The sequence below is a fragment of the Sinocyclocheilus grahami genome, unplaced genomic scaffold, assembly GCF_001515645.1.
Source record: "Sinocyclocheilus grahami isolate Dianchi unplaced genomic scaffold, SAMN03320097.WGS_v1.1 scaffold484.1, whole genome shotgun sequence".
NCBI lineage: Eukaryota > Metazoa > Chordata > Actinopteri > Cypriniformes > Cyprinidae > Sinocyclocheilus > Sinocyclocheilus grahami.
The window spans coordinates 578,186-603,607 of record NW_015505663.1 but is presented as its reverse complement, the minus strand read 5'-3'; the positions used below and the strand labels follow the sequence as shown (position 1 = coordinate 603,607).

The following is a 25,422-nucleotide window of genomic DNA, read 5'->3' as shown; positions in this document are numbered from 1 at the left end:
CTTAGGGACAATGGGGCTGTTGATGGCCATTTATATTTAACTAGGTAAGTCAATTATACATCAGTGTAAACTCTTTCACGCTCAGATTCTAGGAAAGCATTCAAAGTCTCATAATGTGGCACTAACACCTGGGAGACAAAGCAGAAAACAAAAACCTGACACAAACAAACACGCGCACGCATCAGCCTTATGGAGGGAGCTGGTACACACAGCAGAGAAACTGACGCGTGCAAATGTTGTATTACGCACACACACACACACACACACACAGATTAATAAGTGAGAGATAAGGAAATTACCTGTCATATTACAAACACCTGGTCTGTAAATATTGATTAAGCTTTGAATAAACAGCACTGAATAAAAACAAGTGACAGATGGAGAGAAAAACTATAGAGAGCAGACCAGATGTAGTAGCCTGAGATTATGTTGAAAACAGCATTTCAGCAAACAATTGTGTAATGTTTCAGTTATTGTATAATTACTATACACGCAGTTGAACTCGTATTAACTAACTACATTAAATATTTGTTTTTTTTAATTTTATTAATTTGTCACACTCCAGAACTGTATAAGTGGACAGCATAAAAATGTGTTTTAAAAGTATGAAAAAAGAATTGGTAACCAGTCCCAGAACATACATTATAGATTAGAAATAAATGGTTAGAAATATAGATTTAAAAATGTATATAGTGATGTGAAAAAAGTCAGTGTTATCTGTTACCATCAATAACAACTCTGCTGGATAAAAGCATCAGCCAAATGCATGAATGTACTGTAAATGTAAGTAGAAATGGACTTCCTTATAGCATATATATGTCCTCAAGGCAAACTAACATGCACGCCTTTTCACTTTTCACAGCTGTTCTGGGGGATTTTACTTTTAACATTTCCTTTCATAGAGCTACTACCTTGATTCACTAACACATTGTTCCAGCAGGTAAAAAAAAATAAATAAATAAAATGTATTTAAGGGTAATGTCAAACAAAAATGGACACTTTTAAGGGCAATACAAAAAATATTTCAGAAGCATAATTAAGAAAAATTATTTTAATATTAAAAGACATACATATAAAAAAAAACAGTATGACATGATCAATTTCATAATTTTTCTAGCCATATTAGATGTATAATGGAGTTTCAGTACATTCCTGTGACAAAATACAAAAAGTCACGGAAGGACACTGTCTGTTTCTCCTCCAGTGTCTGTTGTGTTTTCCACAGCTCAAGAGCAGTATGAAGTCCAGAAAAACACAACTTGTTATGTCACACAAACACCTGTTGGAGGTCAGATGGCGGGATGTCTGCGGCCTGCAGGCTCTGGAGCAGCCGCCGCACTGTGGCTTCTCTTCCGTTCCTCTGCGTCCACATCACCAGCCCAGCGAGCACCTGACTCTGAACTGCGAGGGGGTGGTCGGCACAGCACCGGTACAGATCTGCTAAGGACAGACCCAGGTCCAGCAGCACAGACTTCCACTCTGAACTGAGATGAGCGGCCAAGCGGTTCAGATGCTGCGAAGTTGGAACAGTCGGAAGGATGTGGTCAGGAACACCACACTGAACTGAAAACAAAAAAACAACATATGATTTTGAAGAACTGTGTAACACAAACACATCTCATTGAAATAATTACAGCACAAAACCAAACAACAAATATTGTAAGGTAATCGGGCTGGGAATCGTGCGATTGTTTGCATTCAGAACTGGTTCCATTTTTTGTAACCGGGTGATTTCCGTGACATTCAGTTCTGTTAAGGGTTCTTTAACATCTCCTATTGTGTAGTCCGTTTTGGTTGCATGCAACAACATACAGCATGACCAGTGTAGTCCAATTCACAAACAAATGGGTGTTTTGAACTGATTTTTTTTTTTCTCTCTCTAAGGCAGGACGTTTTCATCGCTTCTGAGCAGAATCTAACACTCTTGCGATGGACATTTCAAAAGTCCTCTCCTATAATCTTCTATAATTGATCCAGATTGTTCAGAAACACGTTTGAAAATAACCATTATTTTTGCAATTACGCTTGGTGACACTAAAAGGTGCAGAAATTGCCCACTTCAGCTTTAAAGGGAGCAGAAAGGATTCACTTCAATTCTTCTTCACTGTTACAGGCGGTCAAATATCCAAGTGCAGTAATTCTCTGCCATGGATTTGGACACTTTGCGGTAGTTATTTACAGCTTTAAAACTTCTAGACCCCAGAGACAAAGAAGATTAGTGTGCTGAGGGGGCCCAACCATCAGCAAAAAACACCACAAAGAGGATTTCACACAGCGAGTGCTGGTTTAGTAAACAGGGGTGAGCTGGTAAAGATCCAACAGAGCCATAACATGTCTGTGGCAATACTTTATCTGATTAATGGCTCATGGTGGTGGAGGTACACAAAGGAAAAGCGGAAAAAAGACAGTCAGAGACAAAGAGAATACAGACAGAGTATAGAAAAGTGTTAAGATTGTGCACTCTGACGGATGCAATTAGTTAATTCAGTAAAGAGATGCTTCAGATGCATTGTTTGTGAGTGTTTCTGACCAATTCATTAAAACATCTGTCTCATAAAAGTTCTGTGGTCACATTCTATGTTTGTTTTTGTGTACAGTTTCGCCATTGTACACGATATATTTGCAGCCATATTTATCACCTGTTTATTTTATTTTGCTGACAAAAATATCTGATAATAGGGTTGCCAAGAAAAAAAATATATAGAATATAGTATAGAAAGAACAGAGAGGGTGCTCTGCAAAGAACATTGCCTGGGTTTCGGCGAAATGCTTAACTTTTCTGAGAATTGTTTATTTTTTATAGGATGGAGCATTCCAGGTTCAATTTCCATGCGTACATGTGGACACTTAACTCCAGACTGCTGGAGGGAACAGATTGTGCACTTTAAGAACGTAAAGTATGCAGAAGCCTTGATCTGAGGGGACAGTTACAGTACCTTAGTCTTAAGAGGCCGTATGAAGACACATGTAATTCTGATGTACAGTATATATAGCCTATCCATCACACTTTTGTTATAAGAAGAGTCCGTGAATGAGTGTATAACAGCCGAAAGTGTTTACATAATTACTTAAACTTCCCTGTGAGAGGATGATTTAGATCTGAAGGATTAGGAATATGTTTTTTTTTTTAAAGGCAATAAAAATACAGAGGTGAGCGAGTGTGAATTTCCGAAAATGGGCCACTCTGTCTCTCTAGGAGAAGTGAATTTGTTCATTTTAGTGGAAAGTGTTTACATAATTACTTAAACATCCCTGTGAGAGGATGATTTAGATCTGAAGGATTAGGAATATGTTTTTTGTTTTTTTAAAGGCAATAAAAATACAGAGGTGAGCGAGTGTGAATTTCCGAAAATGGGCCACTCTGTCTCTCTAGGAGAAGTGAATTTGTTCATTTTAGGCAGGGTGATAGTGGACCGCCCACACGCGGCCTCTAGGGAACAGCAAGCTGTGTCGTATCTCTGTAAAATTCACAATAAACCCTGCTTTTCAACAAGAGTGACGTCACAGGACAGAGATTGTTTATCTGAAGTTGAAAAGAGGGAAAGTCACAGGCGTATAAATCACCATAATATACAATATAAACTAGAGAATTTCACATCTAACCAAACATAAATCTGCAGGATCGCAATGTGACATTAATGTTCCTGTTTCCTCTTGAAGAGAGATGGGGACAGTAGGGGAGGGTTCACCGAGGACATTTAGGCTCAATACAGGTGCTTGTGTGAAGACAAACATGCTCTGGACATCATGCTAATGGCTGCAAATTACTTCAAATTAGCTTCAAATGAATATATATATAAGCATAGTTACTTCATTATTATTACAGCCTCAAATCAATTTTTTTTTATTAAAATGGTCTGGCTTCCTCTGAGGTTGCACATGTCATAAATTCAAACGTTATTTCAGAACATTCCGGTTTTTATCAGGCTTCAAACGTTCCATCTCATTCCTTATGACCGCTATTCTGCTGCCCAAGGAAGGAATTCCAGTTGGATAACTGGATGTGCTCTAAACTGAACATGCTGCAGACTAAAAGATAAGATTACACCTCTTTTCAATGGAAAGTATGTGGCTTATGCGTGTACATCTAAAGAAAGAGAATGGAATGAATTAAGTTTACCTAAGAAAATACATCCTTTGTGGAAAGTATAAACACTGACACAAGGACTATCCGACTAGAGCTATTAATGTGAATTAAAAACATAATATATATTTTTTTTAATAATTTTAATTAAAATAATTGATAAATAAAATAACAGTTTAATTTAAAAAAACATTAATGTACATGATATAAAATATAATTTAAATGTATATAAATTATATATATATAATTATGCATATAAAACCAAAATATTACATTATTACAATTATATAAAATTATTTATAAAATCAAATGTGTGTGTGTGTGTATATACATATATATATATATAAATTATATTTTATATCATTATTATTATTTATTTAATTTATTATTTCAAAATAACAAATTATGATGTTTGTAATTAAATTAATAGCTTGATATATATATATATATATATATATATATATATCAATAATATAAAAAAATTATAATTGATTATGTTTTTGATTAGCATTAATAGCTCTGGTCTGATAACTTTGTTGTCAGGGATCAGTATCTCTTCCACAAGAATAGACTTTCTTGGGTAAGCTTAATATGTTTGCCATGTTTAACTTAAGTTATTATAGAACTTTTTAAGTAAAGAAAAAAATTCATTCTGGAAAAAAACTGCTTGCACAAATACATTGTATTGCTTTGTATCTTATTTTTATGTGCAAATATGGACAGGGAAAGTACAAATCTGAACTGACTGGGCCAGCACAAAAGCAGTTATTGTGGTTTGTTTGAAGTTATTAATCCAGCTCCATATAAATCAGAATGGGAGCAATGCGTGCAGACACTAAATCTCTCAGTTGTGAGAGAACTGTAAAAGATTTGCCTGAGACAAGCAACTTGAGACAGATGGTTTTGTGTTATGAAGTGGCTCAAAATGTTCTAATGGAGCATAAATTTAAGACCTATTTATTGTCCTTAATAGACCCCATGTGTAAGCCTTGGCTTTGGGCATATGAACAAAAAATAAAACAATCTTATGTGGCTAAATTGGCTGTGGATGCTCAACATCTGATCTCGATAAACCTCATCTCCAAACTGCATCAATATGAGAGTGTCATCTCTGTTCATCAATACAAACATTCCTAACAGATGCAGCACATCAAGGAGTCAGTCCGAGTGTAGAGGCCAGCTGGAATGGCCGAGCTGCAGCCTGCTTCCACTTTCTGACAGGAAGACTCTCTTCAAGCCAACGTTCCTGGAAATCAGACTGTACTAGAGATGGGTGGAGGGAACGGAGGAGAGTCAATGTGATGTTCCAACAAAAACAAGTGAACAGAACTTTGCTGGCTTGCTTCAAAGGCAAATTATTAAAAGTGCCTTTCTCCATCCCTCCCTGGGCGAGGCAGAGAGACGGCCAATTGCATGAGGAGAAGAGTTTGGCTTAGCTGACACTAATGTGATTGTCTTGCTTGCTATTATTACCTTGCTTATATGTTTTTATCATTAACTTCCTAAAATGATGACCCATTCATTGAATCTATTTTTTGCTATGTAGTGGACTTGATCTGTTCACTGTAATATATATATATAAGAGGGCGCGTATTCAAAACAAACAAAGAAACAAAGGCGTAGTTTGATGACGCCGAGTGTGGAATCGTGGGAGTTGTCGTCTTCATCCCCACAGCCGATGCAATCCGATGGGACTCGGGCAGAAATCATGTTCATGGATGAGCTAATGATTTATTAACGCAGTAGAATGAAGCAGGGTGAGGTCGAAAGCCGTTGAAGCGAAACGAGGCCACTGAACCAGCGTGACACACGGCTCGAAAGCAGCGGAGCTTTTGTTATGCCACAGTCGACCGCTTCCGCTCCTTCCCGTCGTGCATATGTGGGGGGAAAAAAGCAGCGCTGTTTTATCATATTAGATATACGTTTGAAAGTTCTGTTATAATGCTACTCTGTGCGGTCGTCGCCGGTCGATTAAACCGCACAACATATTAAAGCGTCTTTGGTGTTTCCATGTTTTCTACAAAACAAAACGGAAATCGAGGGGCGTCATTGCCAGGCGACACGGTCCGTGTCACTAGTTAAAATTGCTTATTTCTCTGGAATTAAACATTATTCGAAACATTTGGGATACTGTAAGTACACAAGTCAGCTAAATATATAACACTGTTCTAGTGGTTTTTGGATATTTTAATAAAAAAATCTTGCATATTGTGCCTTTAAATTAATCAAAAGTGATATTTTTGTAACAATATATTTCTATTTCATAAAAACATTACATTGATTTCTGAAGGATCATGTGACACTGAATACTAGAGTAATGGCTGATGAAAATTCAGCTTTGCCATCACAATAATAAATTACGTCTTAAATTCATTCAAACAGAAAACAGTTATTTTACACCGTAAAGTTGGAACCATTCAGGCGTTCTAAAAAAATATAGAATAAATTATGATTTGTATGGACAACTTTTTTTTTGTTCCGTTTGGAGATTGACATTACTTGCTCACTATGAACTCGGGATCTCTTATTTCTTCAAAAAAAATCATATATTTGTGTCCACTTGAGAGAAAAAAAAACACCATACAGGTTTGAAACAACAGATATTTTATTTTGGTTGCACTTGCAGTCCAGCAGTCATATAGCACACAAAAGACAAAATTCTGTGCTTCTGTTATACAGAAACAGGATTGTATGTGAATGTTTACCATATGTATTCCATATGCCATCAGATAATATTATGCTCTGGATATCTACTTTAGTTCTCAAGCTTTTTTATAGTCTTTGTGGGCGACACTGCCATACACTGTAAAAGTAAACATGTACAGAACAGTGCAAAAGCTTTTGAGATGAATCGGCAGCTGCTGAGTATTACAGAGGGTGACTAACAACGTATAAGGGATTGACCTGAAGATATAAGACACACGCAAACGCAGCTGTGCAAATAACAGATAGGCTACTACAGTCATCGTAGTCTGATGACTGGTAGCACCAGTCTGGTGGACACGTTACTGATCAGGTAGACCAGTGTTTCTCAACTTTCTCAACATAAAAATATCTTCAAGATATGTTCAGATAGGGAATGCAAAACAATGCTATAATGCTATGCTAATATTTAGTTTAATAGTGAACATACATATACAGTATATATATATATAATTTTTTTTATTTAATGTTAGATTATTAGTTTTAATACTTCACCATTGTTGACAGTTCTTTGGCTAAAACTGGCAAAATAAAGAACAAAACAACTACAAAAAATATGGCGTTTTGTCAGATCAAGGTCTCATACAAGTCCGTTTGGAAAGGAAAGCTCCCACAATGACTCACAACTGCACTAACAAGCAGTCACCAAGGTTTCTGAACATGCTTACTTCTGCTATAATGGAAGCCAGTTGTGATAAATTTGTCTAGAAGCCTGCCACAGAACATTTAGCCTTGTAAACAATTTAAAATTCAAAACCTTACAGCATCAGGTACGATAAGTTCCAGGAACCCGCGAGTGAAGGCTTAAGACACAATTTGCATCATTTTCCTTAAAGCGAGCATCTCATAAATAAACATGCAAATACACATGCCTCACAGGTGTGCAAATGGACTTTAAAACGAGGATATTGTGTCCCCATTTGACTGATCTGGATTCGAAACTAGGTAATAAGATCATGAGGACCGTGCTTTGTTAAATTCAACCAGAACATGCGTATAATTTATTAATGTGTCCGTGATACTGCAGATTGAGGGCCTGTCACAACGATGGAGAATGAAAGCCAGTTGAATGAAAAACACGTTCCCATGCCAACAGAATGACATCATTGATGTTAAGATCCAAATTCACAGTGACATGAATATTAATAATATGAGCAGCTGAAGAAAAAAAAAGTATGAACGGAAGAACAAAGCACCACAATTGTTTGTGTCCCTGAACGGCCACTGACGACTCAAACCTATTAAGCTAACAAGAGCTTAAAATTAAAGTGAGTGCTTAAGTGTGAAGAATGTTTGCTCAGAGTAGCGCTCGTCCTCGACTTCCTAGAAATTTGCAAGCATGCTACTTTTTTCCCTCCCCATTTCTTTTATGCTTTCTTTCTAACCCCACCCCATCCCCCAATTTATTACCATCTGAACCACAGTAAGTCAATAAAATCTTCAGTTCAGTAACTCGAGACAGGAGGGAGAGGGAGAGCAGCCAACAAACGGCTTTGATTATGTTTTTCCTAGAAAGGAGGATGCACAGCGAGAGTGCTGGGCCGCAGAGCTAGTGCCAGGAATTAATGCAGCTTTCATGGAAAACCAGGGCAGCGCACCAAGCCGGCCTGGCCTTGAGAGACTCAAAACACAACTTCAGCTTTCTTTTTGTTTTTTATTCTTTGCTCTTCTTCTGTTTTTCTTTTTACGTCTTGTTTTTTCTAGGAGGGAAGGTTTTTTTTTTTTTTCCAAATGTGTTTTGGGGTTTGGTTGACTGACTAAAAAGGGGGGATGTGGAGTGTCAATGTAGGGTTTTTAGTGGGTGCTCCATTCTCACATGGGAAAACAACAGACAGCAGATAATAAGACGCCTTTCAGCAAAACAGCAGCTGAAATATACGCAGTGCACGCAGAGAACTCCTTTGTTTTCACAAATATCTGTGCGGCTGAACCAGACTGTTGTGGATGTAAATAAGGCATTTCACAGACTGTAAATACACAGAAACATTAGTTTTCAAATCATATGGAAATTTGCAATGCTTTAAATGCATTTAGGTTCTCTGCTAGAATTAGTAACAGAGGCAGAGGGTTTAGTGTTAGGGATCAGAGGAAGGGCAATTAAAGCACTTTTTATTTAACCTTCTGGTCAGAAATAGGAGATGTATTGGCTTGACCTCCAGCTTTCATAACCTCATCTCAATTAAAAGATGAATGGTTTCATTATGAGGCAGAGAGTGAAATCAGGTGAAACTGAGAGGGAATACGAGGGAACAGAAACACGTCTGACTACGAAAAACTTAACATGAAGTGCAACTGGTGCCTTGAAATGGCTTAGAATAATGTTACAAATAAAATACATGTATGTTTTAGTTAATGATGTGTTAGCTTGTTATATTTATTTATTTGTATTTTTATTTGTTTATATTTCATATTAGTGAAATAACAACTATATAATGAAATATAAAATAAATTAAAAGCTATACAATAATAGCATAATAATATTATTAATATCTATTCTACTTTATTATTATTGTTTTTTTTATCTATTATATATTATATGTATTTTTATATTATATATCTGTGCTCTCACACACACGTGAGACATGTCCTCCTCAGTGTCTGGATACATTTGTCCAAACAGTACAGGCAAGACGGAAGTAACGTAAACTATTTTCTGTGAATGTGCAAGACTTCCGATTCATTAGGAGCTATAGATAAATAAATAGAAGAGTAACACTAAAGACTTTTCTTACTAAAATGACACCAGAACATACAAATGACGCCTCACACATTGAAGTTACAAATGGCCACACCCACTCTTATGTTAACAATAATGTTCACACACATGTTTTTGTGTTTGTGTGTACCTGGTATTCCCTACGTTATGAGGATCAAATGTCCCCTAATACCAGTAAATTTTGACCTTGTGGGCACATTTTTTTGGTCCCCATGAGAAAGCAAGCTTATAAACCATAAAGAATGATCTTTTTCGAAAATCTAAAACAGAAGAAAGTTTTGTGTGAGGGGTAGGTTTAGGGGTACGGTTAGGGTCAGGGGATAGAAAATATAGTTTGTACAGTATATAAACCATTAAAGGGGTCATATGATGCTTTTTTAAAGATAATTATTAACAGAGTTGCGTGACAGACACAGTGATGAAGCTGGTCTCTCTCACACACACGCGCGCACACACACACACACACGATGCGCAAAACTCCGCATTTGAACAGTCAATAGCAACTACTTAAACTAATAACAAAACATTAGCTGATTCTGAAGCGCCAGATTGTCATAGCAAAGTCAGAATTACCTCCTCTCCTAGGTTCACGAAACGGTCGTCCATAAAATGCATTGCTGTTCTGTTGTAAGTAATCTTAAAGATTCCTAAATGCATCTACTTTCGGAAGGCCAAATAAAGTGCTTTTGCTTTCGCCTAGAAACACACAGCGTCTCCCTGACATGCTGCTTCAACACTAACTGCGGTTACTGAAACCACGCCTTCTTTCTTTGCGTGAACATTTGGGCGGCATTATGCTAATATTTCCACATAGTGAGGTAGATATGTGGGGGCGTGTTAGAACGAGCCGTTTTAGGGGGGTGTGGCAGAGTCTTAACTTTGATAAAGAATATCTCTTTGGTTTTGAGACTTTAGTCTTTGCAACTTCAGGGATCTTATCTATGCACAATCAGCTTGTAACACTCCAAAGAGAAAGGAAAACTTGAAATCGCATCATATGACCCCTTTAATGCCCCCATATAACATGGAAACCAGTGTGAGTGTGTGTAGTTATGGTGATGATTTTTATTTTCTTTATTTATTACTTTAATGAGAAAATTGTGTTTTCTATAAACCTCACACAAAACGTTCATACATGTTTTGATTTTCATTTCACTTCATTTTGTGGGGACATGACCCCCACACATATCCAAACGAGAACATTTAGGGCATTTGTGCTTACTTGTACTTACTTACGTTTTGTTGATATTATTTATGAATCGTTTTTGCAATTAAGGATAGCCCAAAGGGATGTTCTGTGTCAGATTTAGCTCAAACGAACACAAGAACGCACGCCCGCCCCGCAGGACTCACCTGTGAAGGACGGAGGGAGAGGCTCCTTGTCTTCAGCACACAGTCCCAGTAATTTGTCTCTGATCCAGGGAAAATCTTTCTCTAATGACTGAATAAAGTGATGGAAGGCGAGCGAACAACGCGTGGGCAGAATATCCAGCAGCTTGAGCGTTTTTTCCCTATTAGACGACACCGATCTAATATCCTCTAAATGACTCTCCGTTAAGATCCCCTCCTGGTATAAATACTGTATGATCATGTCTTCCACTATAAGATCCTCGGCCAGAAAAAGCCGCTGAGATCGGAGCAGTCTTTTGTGTTTTGGGTCCATATTTGAACCCGATGACTGAGTAAAATCCCAGATTGTTAACCACTACAACTGTCTGAAGTTATGAACAGCTTGCTAAAACAGCCGGGAAAACTTCTTCGTTAACCTATCAGTTGTTGTTGGTAAATGCCCATAAAGTGACCCAGGGAAAATCTTTCTCTAATGACTGAATAAAGTGATGGAAGGCGAGCGAACAACGCGTGGGCAGAATATCCAGCAGCTTGAGCGTTTTTTCCCTATAAGACGACACCGATCTAATATCCTCTAAATGACTCTCCGTTAAGATCTCCTCCTGGTATAAATACTGTATGATCATGTCTTCCACTATAAGATCCTCGGCCAGAAAAAGCCGCTGAGATCGGAGCAGTCTTTTGTGTTTTGGGTCCATATTTGAACCCGATGACTGAGTAAAATCCCAGATTGTTAACCACTACAACTGTCTGAAGTTATGAACAGCTTGCTAAAACAGCCGGGAAAACTTCTTCGTTAACCTATCAGTTGTTGTTGGTAAATGCCCATAAAGTGATGTTTATGAATATATATCTACGGTGGTAAATAATAATATCACAAGTTTGTGCTGTTGTGTGTAATACATTGTGTATGAGTTTTCCGCGTCATGTCGCATTTATTTCTACCGGCTGGAAACGAGGCGCAGGAGGAACTAGTTTTCGGCATCATTGTTGTTCCCGCATTTGTGTAATGTGTGTACATAAATTGGGTCATTTAAGGCTAATAATTGTGCAGAAATGATGGTCACAAACAAAAAATATCCAGCGAAATTGTATTATAACCTAACATAATACAGTTATTTTTATCCTTTTCAGACAAAGACCCTCAATATAAAGCTGGATTTTCTAGGTAGGCTAATATATTAAAATATTTACAACCGTTCTGTATTATTAATGCACCACATTTGTATAAATATTTGTAATGTTTTTGTCTTTTCTTATGCATAAATATATAGTTTATTGTGGTAACAATAGGCCTAACTAGAGCAACCCTTACAAAAATATCCTGCAGGAATTCCTGAAGGAATACTGCTTTCTGTGCAGGGATCATGCAGGGATCCTGCAGGACAGAACTCAATTCCTTCAGGATAGAGACATTCCTACAGGAGTCCTGCAGGACCGCCCCACTACATACAGGAATTTTGAATGCCTGTAGGATTAAATATATATCTGTAGGAAAATTTAAGATTTTTTTAAGCCTTGTGCAGGAATCATCTTGCTCATTCCTGCAGAACTCATATTAAACAGGCCACTATTCCTGCAGGATAAACTTACTGTCTGTTTATATTTTATTTTAGTCTACAGTGTTTAAAACATGGACACAAGTACTTACCTGCAATTATATAATTTACTAACAAAAATTTCATACATTTTCATAATAAAAATTTCACTGACATAATATCTAAAACAAATACATATCACAGTATAAGTTTTAGTATTACTTGCACTTTTATTTCACAGTGGATTTGATATATTGTATTGTACAGAATTTTTCATTCTTCCCACATTCATGTACTGTATATATTCATGTAAAATAGTTAACTCTGATGTTTAGGCTTAAACTGTTACCACGGTAAACTTTTCTGAAGGATAATAACTACACTCCTTTCTTTTTCTGTCTCTCCTTTTCTCTCTTCTTTCCACATGATGTAGAGCGAGTGATATAATTGAGTGATGCTCTTGTCTTTCCAGTTTGTCCTGTGATGACTCTTACAAAAACATTGTAGGCTATATTGTATATAAAGCTGCCTATTGCTGACATTGTCTCCTGATTAGGAGAGTTCTGTTGTATATTTTCTTGTCCTCATGACGTTCGGTTAAACCACTTGTTTGAAACGCTAAGCTTTCTTTTTGTAGAGCAACAGTTGTTCCAGGAAGAGCGGATTATTTGAATATTATGGCATATGAGCTGCAAGAAGCTGGATGTATCTATGTAAATCCCCCGTGGTAATATTTGCATGTATAATCCTGAGGGTCCATACCATCATTGCCTTTTGCAGCGTTTCCTCATGCAAAATAATGCCCTATATGTTCAATTCATTACATTTAAGGTATGGCTCCTTATACAACGTACATAAGGCCTGCCTTAGCATCAAGCACGTTTTACACTAAGCTTTTTAAAATCTGTTTGCAGGGATTTCCCCTTCAGAGAATCCATTATGGGCTTCAAACTAAATTGGAAGCATCTGCAGAGCCGATTAAGGACATGGATATTTGCATACTGTACAGTCATTGCATGTTTCAAACATTTTCAATTTTTAGTTTAATCGAATTCATCTAATCTAATGTTTTATCACCTAATGTTTAGAATCTGTTTTATAATTATCACCCTTAGCTCTGAATGATGTCCAATATGTTGTGTTTCTGCAAGTTGCACCACACCTGTCTCAAATGTGAATGAACAGTTTGATATTATCATCATCTGGTCTTGATAATGCCGTAATGATGCAAAAGGTGTCACATGCTTTTGTGAAGCGTGCTTTGCAATGCAAACATACAATAGGCTGTGTTTTTATCAGATGTACAGTACAACATGAAGACTTTAAGCTGAAGTAGCCCATTGAATTGTTTTCTGTGCATGTGATATGAGATGAGAGATCAATAGCCCTCGTCCCTGAGCTGACCTTTTAAATCCTGTTTACTTGACTGAATGAGCTGTTAAGATATTCACCAAGCCAGTGTCAGGTCCAGTCATGTAAAGAGATAAGAGATGTGAGCTCCAGAATATTCCTCACTGGGTCAGTTCAGGTCCTCTTGCCCTCAACCACTGACAAATTTCAGGTAAACATATGTGTTTGTGCATCTTTCTACATTCTTATTCCCTGTCACTTGGAAGATTTATTCTGAAATCCCATCCAACTACCTTTAATTCAATGTTTTGTCTAAAGAAAAATAACAAACAAAAATATAATTGTTTCCCTGGAAAAAAAATATATATATATAGATAGATAGATAGATAGATACTTCAATGACTCCTTGCAGGACTTTGAAAAAATGCTCAATATTTTTAAATGTGGTCCATAAATTATATAGAAATAATGTCAATGTTTTGATGTCATTTGTTATAAAGTGTTACGTAATTTAGCTTTATGATATTTTATAAATAATTTAATCTGATATTTTGACAAAGTATGGTTACCATGACAAAATATATATATGTATATGCACACACACACACATAGAGAGAGAGAGAGAGAGAGAGAGAGAGAGAGAGAGAGAGAGAAGTACTTACCTGCAATTATATAATTTACTAACAAAAATTTAATACATTTTCATAATAAAAATTTCACTGACATAATATCTAAAACAAATACATATCACAGTATAAGTTTTAGTATTACTTGCACTTTTATTTCACAGTGGATTTGATATATTGTATTGTACAGAATTTTTCATTCTTCCCACATTCATGTACTGTATATATTCATGTAAAATAGTTAACTCTGATGTTTAGGCTTAAACTGTTACCACGGTAAACTTTTCTGAAGGATAATAACTACACTCCTTTCTTTTTCTGTCTCTCCTTTTCTCTCTTCTTTCCACATGATGTAGAGCGAGTGATATAATTGAGTGATGCTCTTGTCTTTCCAGTTTGTCCTGTGATGACTCTTACAAAAACATTGTAGGCTATATTGTATATAAAGCTGCCTATTGCTGACATTGTCTCCTGATTAGGAGAGTTCTGTTGTATATTTTCTTGTCCTCATGACGTTCGGTTAAACCACTTGTTTGAAACGCTAAGCTTTCTTTTTGTAGAGCAACAGTTGTTCCAGGAAGAGCGGATTATTTGAATATTATGGCATATGAGCTGCAAGAAGCTGGATGTATCTATGTAAATCCCCCGTGGTAATATTTGCATGTATAATCCTGAGGGTCCATACCATCATTGCCTTTTGCAGCGTTTCCTCATGCAAAATAATGCCCTATATGTTCAATTCATTACATTTAAGGTATGGCTCCTTATACAACGTACATAAGGCCTGCCTTAGCATCAAGCACGTTTTACACTAAGCTTTTTAAAATCTGTTTGCAGGGATTTCCCCTTCAGAGAATCCATTATGGGCTTCAAACTAAATTGGAAGCATCTGCAGAGCCGATTAAGGACATGGATATTTGCATACTGTACAGTCATTGCATGTTTCAAACATTTTCAATTTTTAGTTTAATCGAATTCATCTAATCTAATGTTTTATCACCTAATGTTTAGAATCTGTTTTATAATTATCACCCTTAGCTCTGAATGATGTCCAATATGTTGTGTTTCTGCAAGTTGCACCACACCTGTCTCAAATGTGAATGAACAGTTTGATATTATCATCATCTGGTCTTGATAATGCCGTAATGATGCAAAAGGTGTCACATGCTTTTGTGAAGCGTGCTTTGCAATGCAAACATACAATAGGCTGTGTTTTTATCAGATGTACAGTACAACATGAAGACTTTAAGCTGAAGTAGCCCATTGAATTGTTTTCTGTGCATGTGATATGAGATGAGAGATCAATAGCCCTCGTCCCTGAGCTGACCTTTTAAATCCTGTTTACTTGACTGAATGAGCTGTTAAGATATTCACCAAGCCAGTGTCAGGTCCAGTCATGTAAAGAGATAAGAGATGTGAGCTCCAGAATATTCCTCACTGGGTCAGTTCAGGTCCTCTTGCCCTCAACCACTGACAAATTTCAGGTAAACATATGTGTTTGTGCATCTTTCTACATTCTTATTCCCTGTCACTTGGAAGATTTATTCTGAAATCCCATCCAACTACCTTTAATTCAATGTTTTGTCTAAAGAAAAATAACAAACAAAAATATAATTGTTTCCCTGGAAAAAAAAAATATATATAGATAGATAGATAGATAGATACTTCAATGACTCCTTGCAGGACTTTGAAAAAATGCTCAATATTTTTAAATGTGGTCCATAAATTATATAGAAATAATGTCAATGTTTTGATGTCATTTGTTATAAAGTGTTACGTAATTTAGCTTTATGATATTTTATAAATAATTTAATCTGATATTTTGACAAAGTATGGTTACCATGACAATATATATATATGTATATGCACACACACACAGAGAGAGAGAGAGAGAGAGAGAGAATGTCAATTTAACAGTTTTGTTGGTGTAACTTTAAACATTGACTTTATTTCTAAAGACTCAGATATGGTTTTCAGATTCAGTCTTCAGTCTTGGGGGTAGTGAAAATAAAAAAGAGAACTTGGATAGGATGACGTTGTTCTTCTAACATGCTGAAGCTAACACTTAAATGTGTTTGTGACTGCAGAAACGACGGTGCACTTGTGGGGTCAATTACATCCAATTTCCACGTAAACTCCAATGAAGTTTAGATTACCTGGAAAACAGTGCTATCTCCACGTTATCTTTGACTAAACAACTACAGTAATTTGTGCTGTGACAAGGAGAACTCCTGCATTTAGCAGCTCTTTCTTGGGAATGGTGTCAATATTTAACAGAGAAATAGTCACTTTCTTGCGCTGATCGGGTAAACAGTTGCCTCTCGAGCAAACGTCTGCAAATATATAGCCTTTGTACACACAATTCACTCAAAAAATTCCTGGAAAATATGAAGTGACTCAAAATGTTACTCAGAAATTCCATGCTTTGGTGCAAGCTAAGAAAAACAAACATGGAGGGGACAAGAAAAGCTGTAGAAATTGAAAATGGACTGGGCAAATTTCATACAAGAAATCATGCAAAACAAAGTCATGCGTGCAAACACTTTTGTGTTAAAAAAGCACAAGTGAATCTTCCTACTAACTAAACAACCAAACAAACAATTTCCAAACACCAAATACAGTTGGATTATCTGTATTTTTTCAGAACATTAGAAACCAGAAGTCTGCATAAGATGTGGGTTTTCTGAAGGTTTGAGAGGTTGCCAGGTTGTGGTGTGGGACCTTGATGATGGGTGTTATTATCAGTTCTGCACACGATTGGCTCATTTGGGGGCAGAAATGAAAGAGTGAATTAGTTTTGGGCTTTTTTTTCACTAAAATGAAGCTATAATTCCCAAGTCCACATTACCAAAATTAGACGCAGAACAGGAATTAAAGCTATGCTTGCTTTTATTTCTCACTTTTTTGGGAGAAAATCCATTCACCCCTGATGCAGCACTATGTTGTAAAATTATATTAGTGGGCTTTTGTAGTGGCAAAGAGATCATATCAGACTTAGATATACCATGTCCTCAAGGAAGACGACGAATAAAATTGACAAGAGTATACTGGATCTGAGAGATGTTGGCAGAAATACCTTTTATGCTGATCTGAGATCAATTTCTCAGTGATTTAGGAATTTCTGGTGGATTGGTTTATTAAATTAAGTCATATAAAATAGGGAACTTTTTAATTTAAAAATAATGGCAAAATCAAGCCACCAGTCGGTAATCATTTTTATCACAATGCTTTTGAGATAATACTATTCGAATGCTTTAACTGAAAGATAAGCATAAAGAGAAAATGCAAGAATTTAGCACCCAAGCACAATAGTGAATAGAATACATTGAGCGGCCCATAAACCAAAACAGGAGGTCAGATTAGTGAGGAACTTGACAGGAAAATCCCATTTTTCTTATAACCGCTCCACAAATAGCAGTGAGGAGAGAATAAGACGCTTCTGACCTAGTACGTTATTTTTGGTCTGTGTCAAAAATTGCGATTCAGTATAGAATCAAATATTCTCCAAATACGACCAATCAGCATGCAGGTTTATTACGACGCCCTCGTGAGGTAGGGTTAACACAGGCCAATACTTGTTGACCATATGCAACTAAAGCTGAAACAAACCATGCTGCTAAATTACCACTTGGTTCAGAATGTGCAATAAAATACTAAGCCGGTGGTATATTTTATTTGCAAAAGTACGCACCCTTAAATGTTGGGGAATGGTCAGGACCTGTTTGAGCAAGTTTGGGCTTATAAATTAAAAGGTTTTTTATGTACACTGGCATTCAAAAGTTAGTATGTTAGGGGTTAGTATGTTTTTGAAAGAAGGCTCTTATACTCAGCAAGGCTGCATTAATTTGATCAAAAATACAGCAAAAAAGTAATGTGAAATTTTAAACTGTTATCTATTTGATAATATATTAATGTAATTTATTCCTGTAATGAGGTGAGTTTTCAGCAGTCATTACTCCAATCTTCAGTGTCACACGATCCTTCAGAAATCATTGTGCTGCTTAATAATATGTTTGATGAAACTGCATTACATTTTTTTCAGGATTCTTTGATGAATATAAAGTTCAAAAGAACAGAAAATCCTTTGTAGCATTATACATATCTTTACTGACACTTTTGATCAATTTAATGTATCCTAGCTGAATAAAAGTATTACAAAAATCTAACCCCAAACTTTTGAATGGTAGTGTAAATGTTCAATACATTTTTTGTTTCAAATCGACTAAAAAGGGCTATTTTTCATGTAATTGTTCAGTAGGTATTACATTATCATGATGACACGTATTGGGATATACAGTATATCATATCGCAAGGTACTTCCCTGTTCCCAGCAGTTCCTTGGGCAACCATGACATCAAATGATCATCTATGACTACAGTACAAAAATATAACATGGATAATAAGCTAATTAAACATAGTCAAAAAGCATACAGTTTCAAACTCCAATGTCTCAAACACAGGATGCAGAACATCCCAGACACCTGCTGCAATAAAAGGATAGTTTACCCAAAAATGAAAATTCTGTCATCATTTACTCATGTTACCCTCATGTTGTTCCAAACTCATATGGCTTGGTTTCTTCTGTGGAACATAAAAGAAAATACCTCAAACATTAATTAACATCCCAATGAGGTTTGACGCCAGTGGGCGTTTGTGCCGGCATAGTTAATGTGGTCTGCATTTGTGTGCTTTGATCAACGATTGGAGAGTAAATAACCCTTAAACTTCAGAAGATTCAGAATATGCCAGATGAGTCGAATTAATTAGTTTGATGCTAAAAATAAAGGTTCTTTAGATGGTTTCACAAAGAACCTTTAACATCCATGGTTTCAATTGCACAAAAGTTCTTTATAGTGGAAAAAGGATCTTTAGATTATTAAAATGTTCTTCAAACTATAGGAAAATGTTTTTTTTTAAAGAACTGTTCACTGAAAGCTTCTTTGGGGAACCTAAAATAGTTCCTTTATGGCATCACTGCAAAAAAAAAAAACTCCTTTTGGAACCTTTATTTTTAAGAGTATACTTTTATGTCCTTTTTGGAGCTTGATAGTTTTGGACCCAATTGACTTCAATATATAGACAAAAACAGCTGCATCAATCTTCAAAATATCTTCTTTTATGTTCTACAGAATAAAGGAAATCCAAAGTTTTTTGGAATGATATATGGTTGAACTATTCATTTTTGGCTGAACTCTTCCACCTGTATATCTGATGTGCGTATTACGGGTAGAAACTCACAGATGTTCATGTAGGCCAATGCTCCTTACAGATACTGCTCACTCGCTCATTAAAAAATTGACTGTAGAATATCTACAGGCCGTAAACTTGTTAAGTGCGCAATGAAAGACACTTAACATTGTTATGGTATTCTCCGTTTTAATGGGATAGTTCAGCCAGAGATTAAAATTCTGTCATTTATTACTCACCCTCATTTCAAATCTTAACATAGAAAATGGAATATGTTTTGAAAAATGTTGATACAATGAAAGCCAATGGAGTACAGTGTTCTTTTGGACCCCATTGACTTTCATTATATGGACAAAAACAGAATATATTTTCTTGTGTTCCAAAGAAGAAAGAAAGCCAAAAATGTTTGGAACGTCATGAGGGTGAGTAATTAATGACAGATTTTATTTTTTTCAGTGAACTATCCTTTTAAAGTAGTCCTTGGGCACAAGATGAGGGATCCCAGGCAAAAGATCCTAAACAGTACATCAGCACCTCATTATCACTGGGTCTATGTTCCATAGAACCCCATCACTTATGGTAATCATTGTCCATTTGGTTCTATACATTATAAGTGTAGTCTGTCAGGTAATCCTTCAGCCGGTTCGGCAAAGGGAGTTCTTGTACCTGCCGTGTGGTTTTATTGATGGCAATACGACACAGATGCTGCAGAGACGGTGTGGCCGTGTACACCGGAGTCGTGAGCAGCAGCTGCACGGTGCCTTTGGATGGGGCGAGAGGGGTAGTGTTGCCCTTAAAAGATGTCCGTGACAGCTGCACATAATGCTCCACGAGATGGACGACGCTGTCGAACTGCTTGAGTTTGGGTTTGACCAGCACCACGGAGTCTAGCTTGAACTTACCGTCCTTGTATTCGATACGCAGGTTGGTGGGTCCCGCAGATGTCATGGCGGAGATGGTGAAGAGATAGTCCCTCTGAGAGCTGTCTCGGACCAAAAATGTGCCCTCCGACGTGTCCTGCAGGATCTCCTTGGCTTCATTGGCTGTAAGGCTGCCCCAATACCAGCCTGCTTCCAAGAAAAGAAGACACAGAGATGGTCATACGTATCCTCTTCCACAGTATCCGTTTCAGTCGTTTGCTTGTGTAACATGAGACCCATAACGTGTCCTTCTAAGGACACGCTCACAAAAACCGTCACTGCTACAGTCACATCCTGACTATTATGCTCGAACGGCTGTTGATTTATAAGGCATTTTTTGTCAGGACCACTATCGTCATGCAGATGTCATGGCGGAGATGGTGAAGAGGTAGTCCCTCTGAGAGCTGTCTCGGACCAAAAATGTGCCCTCCGACGTGTCCTGCAGGATCTCCTTGGCTTCATTGGCTGTAAGGCTGCCCCAATACCAGCCTGCTTCCAAGAAAAGAAGACACAGAGATGGTCATACGTATCCTCTTCCACAGTATCCGTTTCAGTCGTTTGCTTGTGTAACATGAGACCCATAACGTGTCCTTCTAAGGACACGCTCACAAAAACCGTCACTGCTACAGTCACATCCTGACTATTATGCTCGAACGGCTGTTGATTTATAAGGCATTTTTTGTCAGGACCACTATCGTCAAAGATGATTGACAATTAGCATACAGTTTGGATTGGCGGTATGGTTCCGTTCTGGGCAAGAACTCCCTGCGCATCCATGCAGCCTAGCATGAATGAGAGCAGGGACAGCAGCGATAACCTCCCCCAGGGTAAACAGAACAGAACCAACATAAATGCATTGCAGATATCATTAAAGTTCAATAATGTTATGTACATATTTTAGAATTAGTCTGATTCAAAGGAGAATCAGAAGGCTGAATCCTGACTGACAGAGGAGGAGTTGGGGATGGAGGTGGGTAATTAGCTATTGAGCAATGCGAAAACTGCTGATACTGCGGGACCTTATATATGAATGCTTAGATAGGTGTCGTATTCCCATAGGTTGATGGGGATCAGCTGAGAGTCAGCTGATGCGAGCTTGACTAACGTGACCTGCCAGAACTAACGCTACGCTTGATTTCTGAGTCACTGCAGAGATCTTGGCTTTTAGAAAGGATGCAATGCGTCTTTCAACATCTCAACTGATTTAAAGAGCTAATTCACATCCGATAATACAGCAAAAACCAAGCATTTCTGAAATGTCCTGTTAAATGAACATTAATTGAAAACATTATGGCAACTGTGGCGTAGCGAGACTAAACAAGTCTGCACTGTATCACTGTATCATAAATGACATATTTTTCCTGAAATACTGAACTAAACCATGACTATTCGTCTTGGGAGTATCTGACATTTTTTGATGGCAGATGCTTGACAGATGTTCCCAAAAGCTACTCGCATTGTTTTTCTCAGCAACAAACAAACCTAAAAATGGATCTCGCTGTAGCATCATAATGACGGTATGTTGCGTTTCTCTTTCATACAGTGCAGTGCTGGACTAAATTTGCTCATGCACTTGAAACCAGAAAGGGATGTGACAGAGACGCAAACCACTGAAGACAAATGTTCCAGCCAGACCAGGAAATATAACAAAAGCTTCATAGGCATGATAACGTCATACTTTTGTTGCACAAAAAGCTAACAGAAAATGTAAACAAAGGCTTTGTCAGGAAATTTGCATAGTTCCTATTCATTTACATACTTCATATCAGGGTCAGAAATGGGGGCTTGTGGGACAAATGCCACAGAAAGTGACAAAAATGCCCCTGGAAGTCAATATGTGGGGGTGAACAAAATGCAATTGCAAAAAACTTTTGTATTTGTAACATCTGATATAGTTCTTAATATTCTTTTCTGATGTTGAACTCATTTTAATTACACTTCAGTCTTTTGATGTTGAATTCATTTGAATTAGGCACTTCAAACATAATATGTAATTATTTGGATTAATTAAATGTATTAAATTCAAACATTGACTTAAAACAATGATTTTTCTGGATTTACATACTTTTTTTGTTGACATTCACTTCTCCGATATGTTCGTGATTATCTTCTGTTCAAACAACACACCAGATGCAAATGATATCACACAAATGAATACAAATATAAACAGCAGTCCTGAATCAACATTTTCAACCATTTGATATTCATATAATGAAATCACAGCTCCTTTGAATATTTCAACAAACCCATGCCAAAAGCATGATATAGTGTGGACCTGCTGCAAGTTTGATTTATGAGATTAAAGTACACTTAAAACGACCTTTAAACATTTGATTGAAATTGTATATAGAAGGTTAATCTTTTTCAAATCGGCTGTTAACACTTTTAACATCAAATTTAAGTCATTATGATTATGAATATGAGAATTATTTTTTAAGCAGATGAATCACTGCATGTGGCTGTGCTGCATAGGCTACAACATTAATTCAGTGAGTGTTACAGGAACAAACGGAAAGAATATGTAAGTAAAACGAGCAGTAAACGTTTACCAGTGTTTTTAAGGTCTCTCATGGCAGTGGCAATGCGACTCTGGTCGGACTCCGCGACTTGGGTTTCGGTTTGCGATCGCCTTTCATTCTCGATGCTTTCCGTGGAGTCGGATGAGTGACAGGTCATTGGAGAACGGCGTTCTGCATCCAGTCAATGTCTATAATTAGGCTATCCTTCAAAGACGACTGACTCTTACAATCAACCAAAACATGTGAGAAGTCTTCCACAGAGTCCGTGGATTTTGTTTGGCAGCGCCGATCTGAAAATACAAGCAGGTTTTAGACGCCTTTCAACACATACGAAATTGGGTTTTAACATGTTTTGTTTCAACGTCTGTAAACGTTTTTTGTGCTATTTAAAAAAAAAATGTTGATATAACATTTCCATTTTTGTCTGCTGCAAATTAAAGATGTTTGAAAACGACAATGTATCCCTAAAACTGTGTAAATGAATGTGAAGTACAAGGAGTGTCGGTGCTACAATCTTCCACATTCCCTGAGTGTAGCACTAAAAGAAAACGAGCACATGCGTGTATTTATTCATTTATGGCATTTCATTCTTCAAAACAATTACCCTCATTTCATTTTAAACATTTAATTCAATAGGGAAACGTTAAAAAACGTTTAAAAGCAGGAAACAAATATGCAAAATGCATGAAACACAGCTAAACGAAAGAGTGTGCATGTGCTGCACTCGCACAATTGTGGTGAGCGTAGCAGCACTGTCCTGTTTTGTTCAATATCTGTGTCTCCAGCAGATTGGAAAATGTTACAACCCTTCCCATCTACTATTTATAGTTGTTTTTAACACGTAGTAAATGAAAAGCTTGTGTGAACGTTATACCACACTAAACAATAGCCTAATGATTCCAGTTCTGTCATTTAACATCCATTATCATGATCGGAAATGGAGTTTTACTAGCCATTCTTTCGTCTTACCTTAAAATTGTTTTTGTCCTGTAAATCCTTAATATTCTGACAACCTCTACTGTCACCTCAGGAGGGTGGTGCTCACATATGATAGTCATGTCACCCCTGTAACTCATTTCTCATTGGTTATTTGAAATGCTCATAAAGTGGTCAAATGAAAGTGGCCATTTCGTGTTGATCGCCACTGAATAATCCAAAGGTCCGCTCCTGTTATTTTTTCTGTTCTCGTTTCTAATTGGATAAAAGAACGAAATGACAATCTTCATAAGCTCCACTAACATTACAAACGCCCGTCTTCTGTGAATGGCTCTTTGCACACGTGCATGGGGGGGGGGAAAACAAAGGCTGCCTTTAATAGACGGCAAAATACGCAGAACTGCCTTTACTAGGAAACTGCATTGACAGCTGAGCTCCTGGTAAATGAGAAGAGTAGCAAATAGGACAAAGGAATGGATTTTCTCCTAAACGTGTAAATGAAGATGCTTCTAAATGCACGAATCATTTGATTCCGCTGCTATCGGAGACATTATGAACCAGAGGAAATAAAGCAGAGCACGTTTTGAACATAAACTTGAGCCTGAAAGGCGACAGTCGGAGAAAGCGCACATCACTTACCTTTTCTCTAAGTGAAAGCAATGAGCAATCAAGTCCAGCGCGTTTCGCGTTACAGACCTCCAGTGGCACCATGATTTAGACCCATCATTTATTATTAATGGGAAACACTGATCGGTTAGCTGTCAAAAGACTAGCACGCCCTGATGCTCAGCAGATCGGGACGCGTTTTTTCTCGTATTCGCATTGATTCTTTCGGGAGCGACACTCCACAAAAGGCGACACTGCCTTTCTCGCGCTGTCTGGAAGCGCGCCGCACGCGTCGTGCGTCCAAACGCGTTACAACGCGCGCCAAGCGAGAAGGACACATATACTCTCTCCAGCAGTTTAGTGATATTCCAAAACAAAGGCTGCCTTTAATAGACGGCAAAATACGCAGAACTGCCTTTACTAGGAAACTGCATTGACAGCTGAGCTCCTGGTAAATGAGAAGAGTGGCAAATAAGACAAAGGAATGGATTTTCTCCTAAACGTGTAAATGAAGATGCTTCTAAATGCACGAATCATTTGATGCCGCTGCTATCGGAGACATTATGAACCAGAGGAAATAAAGCAGAGCACGTTTTGAACATAAACTTGAGCCTGAAAGGCGACAGTCGGAGAAAGCGCACATCACTTACCTTTTCTCTAAGTGAAAGCAATGAGCAATCAAGTCCAGCGCGTTTCGCGTTACAGACCTCCAGTGGCACCATGATTTAGACCCATCATTTATTATTAATGGGAAACACTGATCGGTTAGCTGTCAAAAGACTAGCACGCCCTGATGCTCAGCAGATCGGGACGCGTTTTTTCTCGTATTCGCATTGATTCTTTCGGGAGCGACACTCCACAAAAGGCGACACTGCCTTTCTCGCGCT

The 25,422-nt window shown here is 37.3% G+C and overlaps 2 protein-coding genes across 7 annotated transcripts; both read right to left on the bottom strand.

The window, feature by feature from the left end:
- Positions 1–1,108: 1,108 nt before the first annotated feature.
- On the bottom strand, positions 1,109–12,011 carry LOC107553893 (death domain-containing protein CRADD-like). 2 transcript variants are annotated; one of them, XM_016236243.1, is made up of 3 exons: positions 11,317–12,011; positions 10,857–10,931; positions 1,109–1,563 (listed from the first exon to the last, which is right to left on the bottom strand). In XM_016236243.1, exons 1-3 carry the CDS (start codon positions 11,549–11,551, stop codon positions 1,268–1,270), a joined length of 606 nt encoding a protein of 201 aa, XP_016091729.1. In that variant the 5' UTR covers positions 11,552–12,011; the 3' UTR covers positions 1,109–1,267. The 2 variants fall into 2 exon arrangements, with proteins under 2 accessions (XP_016091729.1, XP_016091728.1); XM_016236242.1 differs by lacking the exon at positions 11,317–12,011 and having other exon boundaries at positions 10,857–11,287.
- Positions 12,012–19,967: 7,956 nt separating this feature from the next.
- On the bottom strand, positions 19,968–24,873 carry LOC107553891 (suppressor of cytokine signaling 2-like). 5 transcript variants are annotated; one of them, XM_016236237.1, is made up of 6 exons: positions 24,569–24,873; positions 23,963–24,366; positions 23,024–23,283; positions 22,540–22,584; positions 20,840–20,963; positions 19,968–20,497 (listed from the first exon to the last, which is right to left on the bottom strand). In XM_016236237.1, exons 3-6 carry the CDS (start codon positions 23,148–23,150, stop codon positions 20,155–20,157), a joined length of 639 nt encoding a protein of 212 aa, XP_016091723.1. In that variant the 5' UTR covers positions 23,151–23,283; positions 23,963–24,366; positions 24,569–24,873; the 3' UTR covers positions 19,968–20,154. The 5 variants fall into 5 exon arrangements, with proteins under 5 accessions (XP_016091723.1, XP_016091725.1, XP_016091726.1 ...); XM_016236239.1 differs by lacking the exon at positions 22,540–22,584 and having other exon boundaries at positions 20,840–20,966; XM_016236240.1 differs by lacking the exon at positions 22,540–22,584.
- Positions 24,874–25,422: the final 549 nt, after the last annotated feature.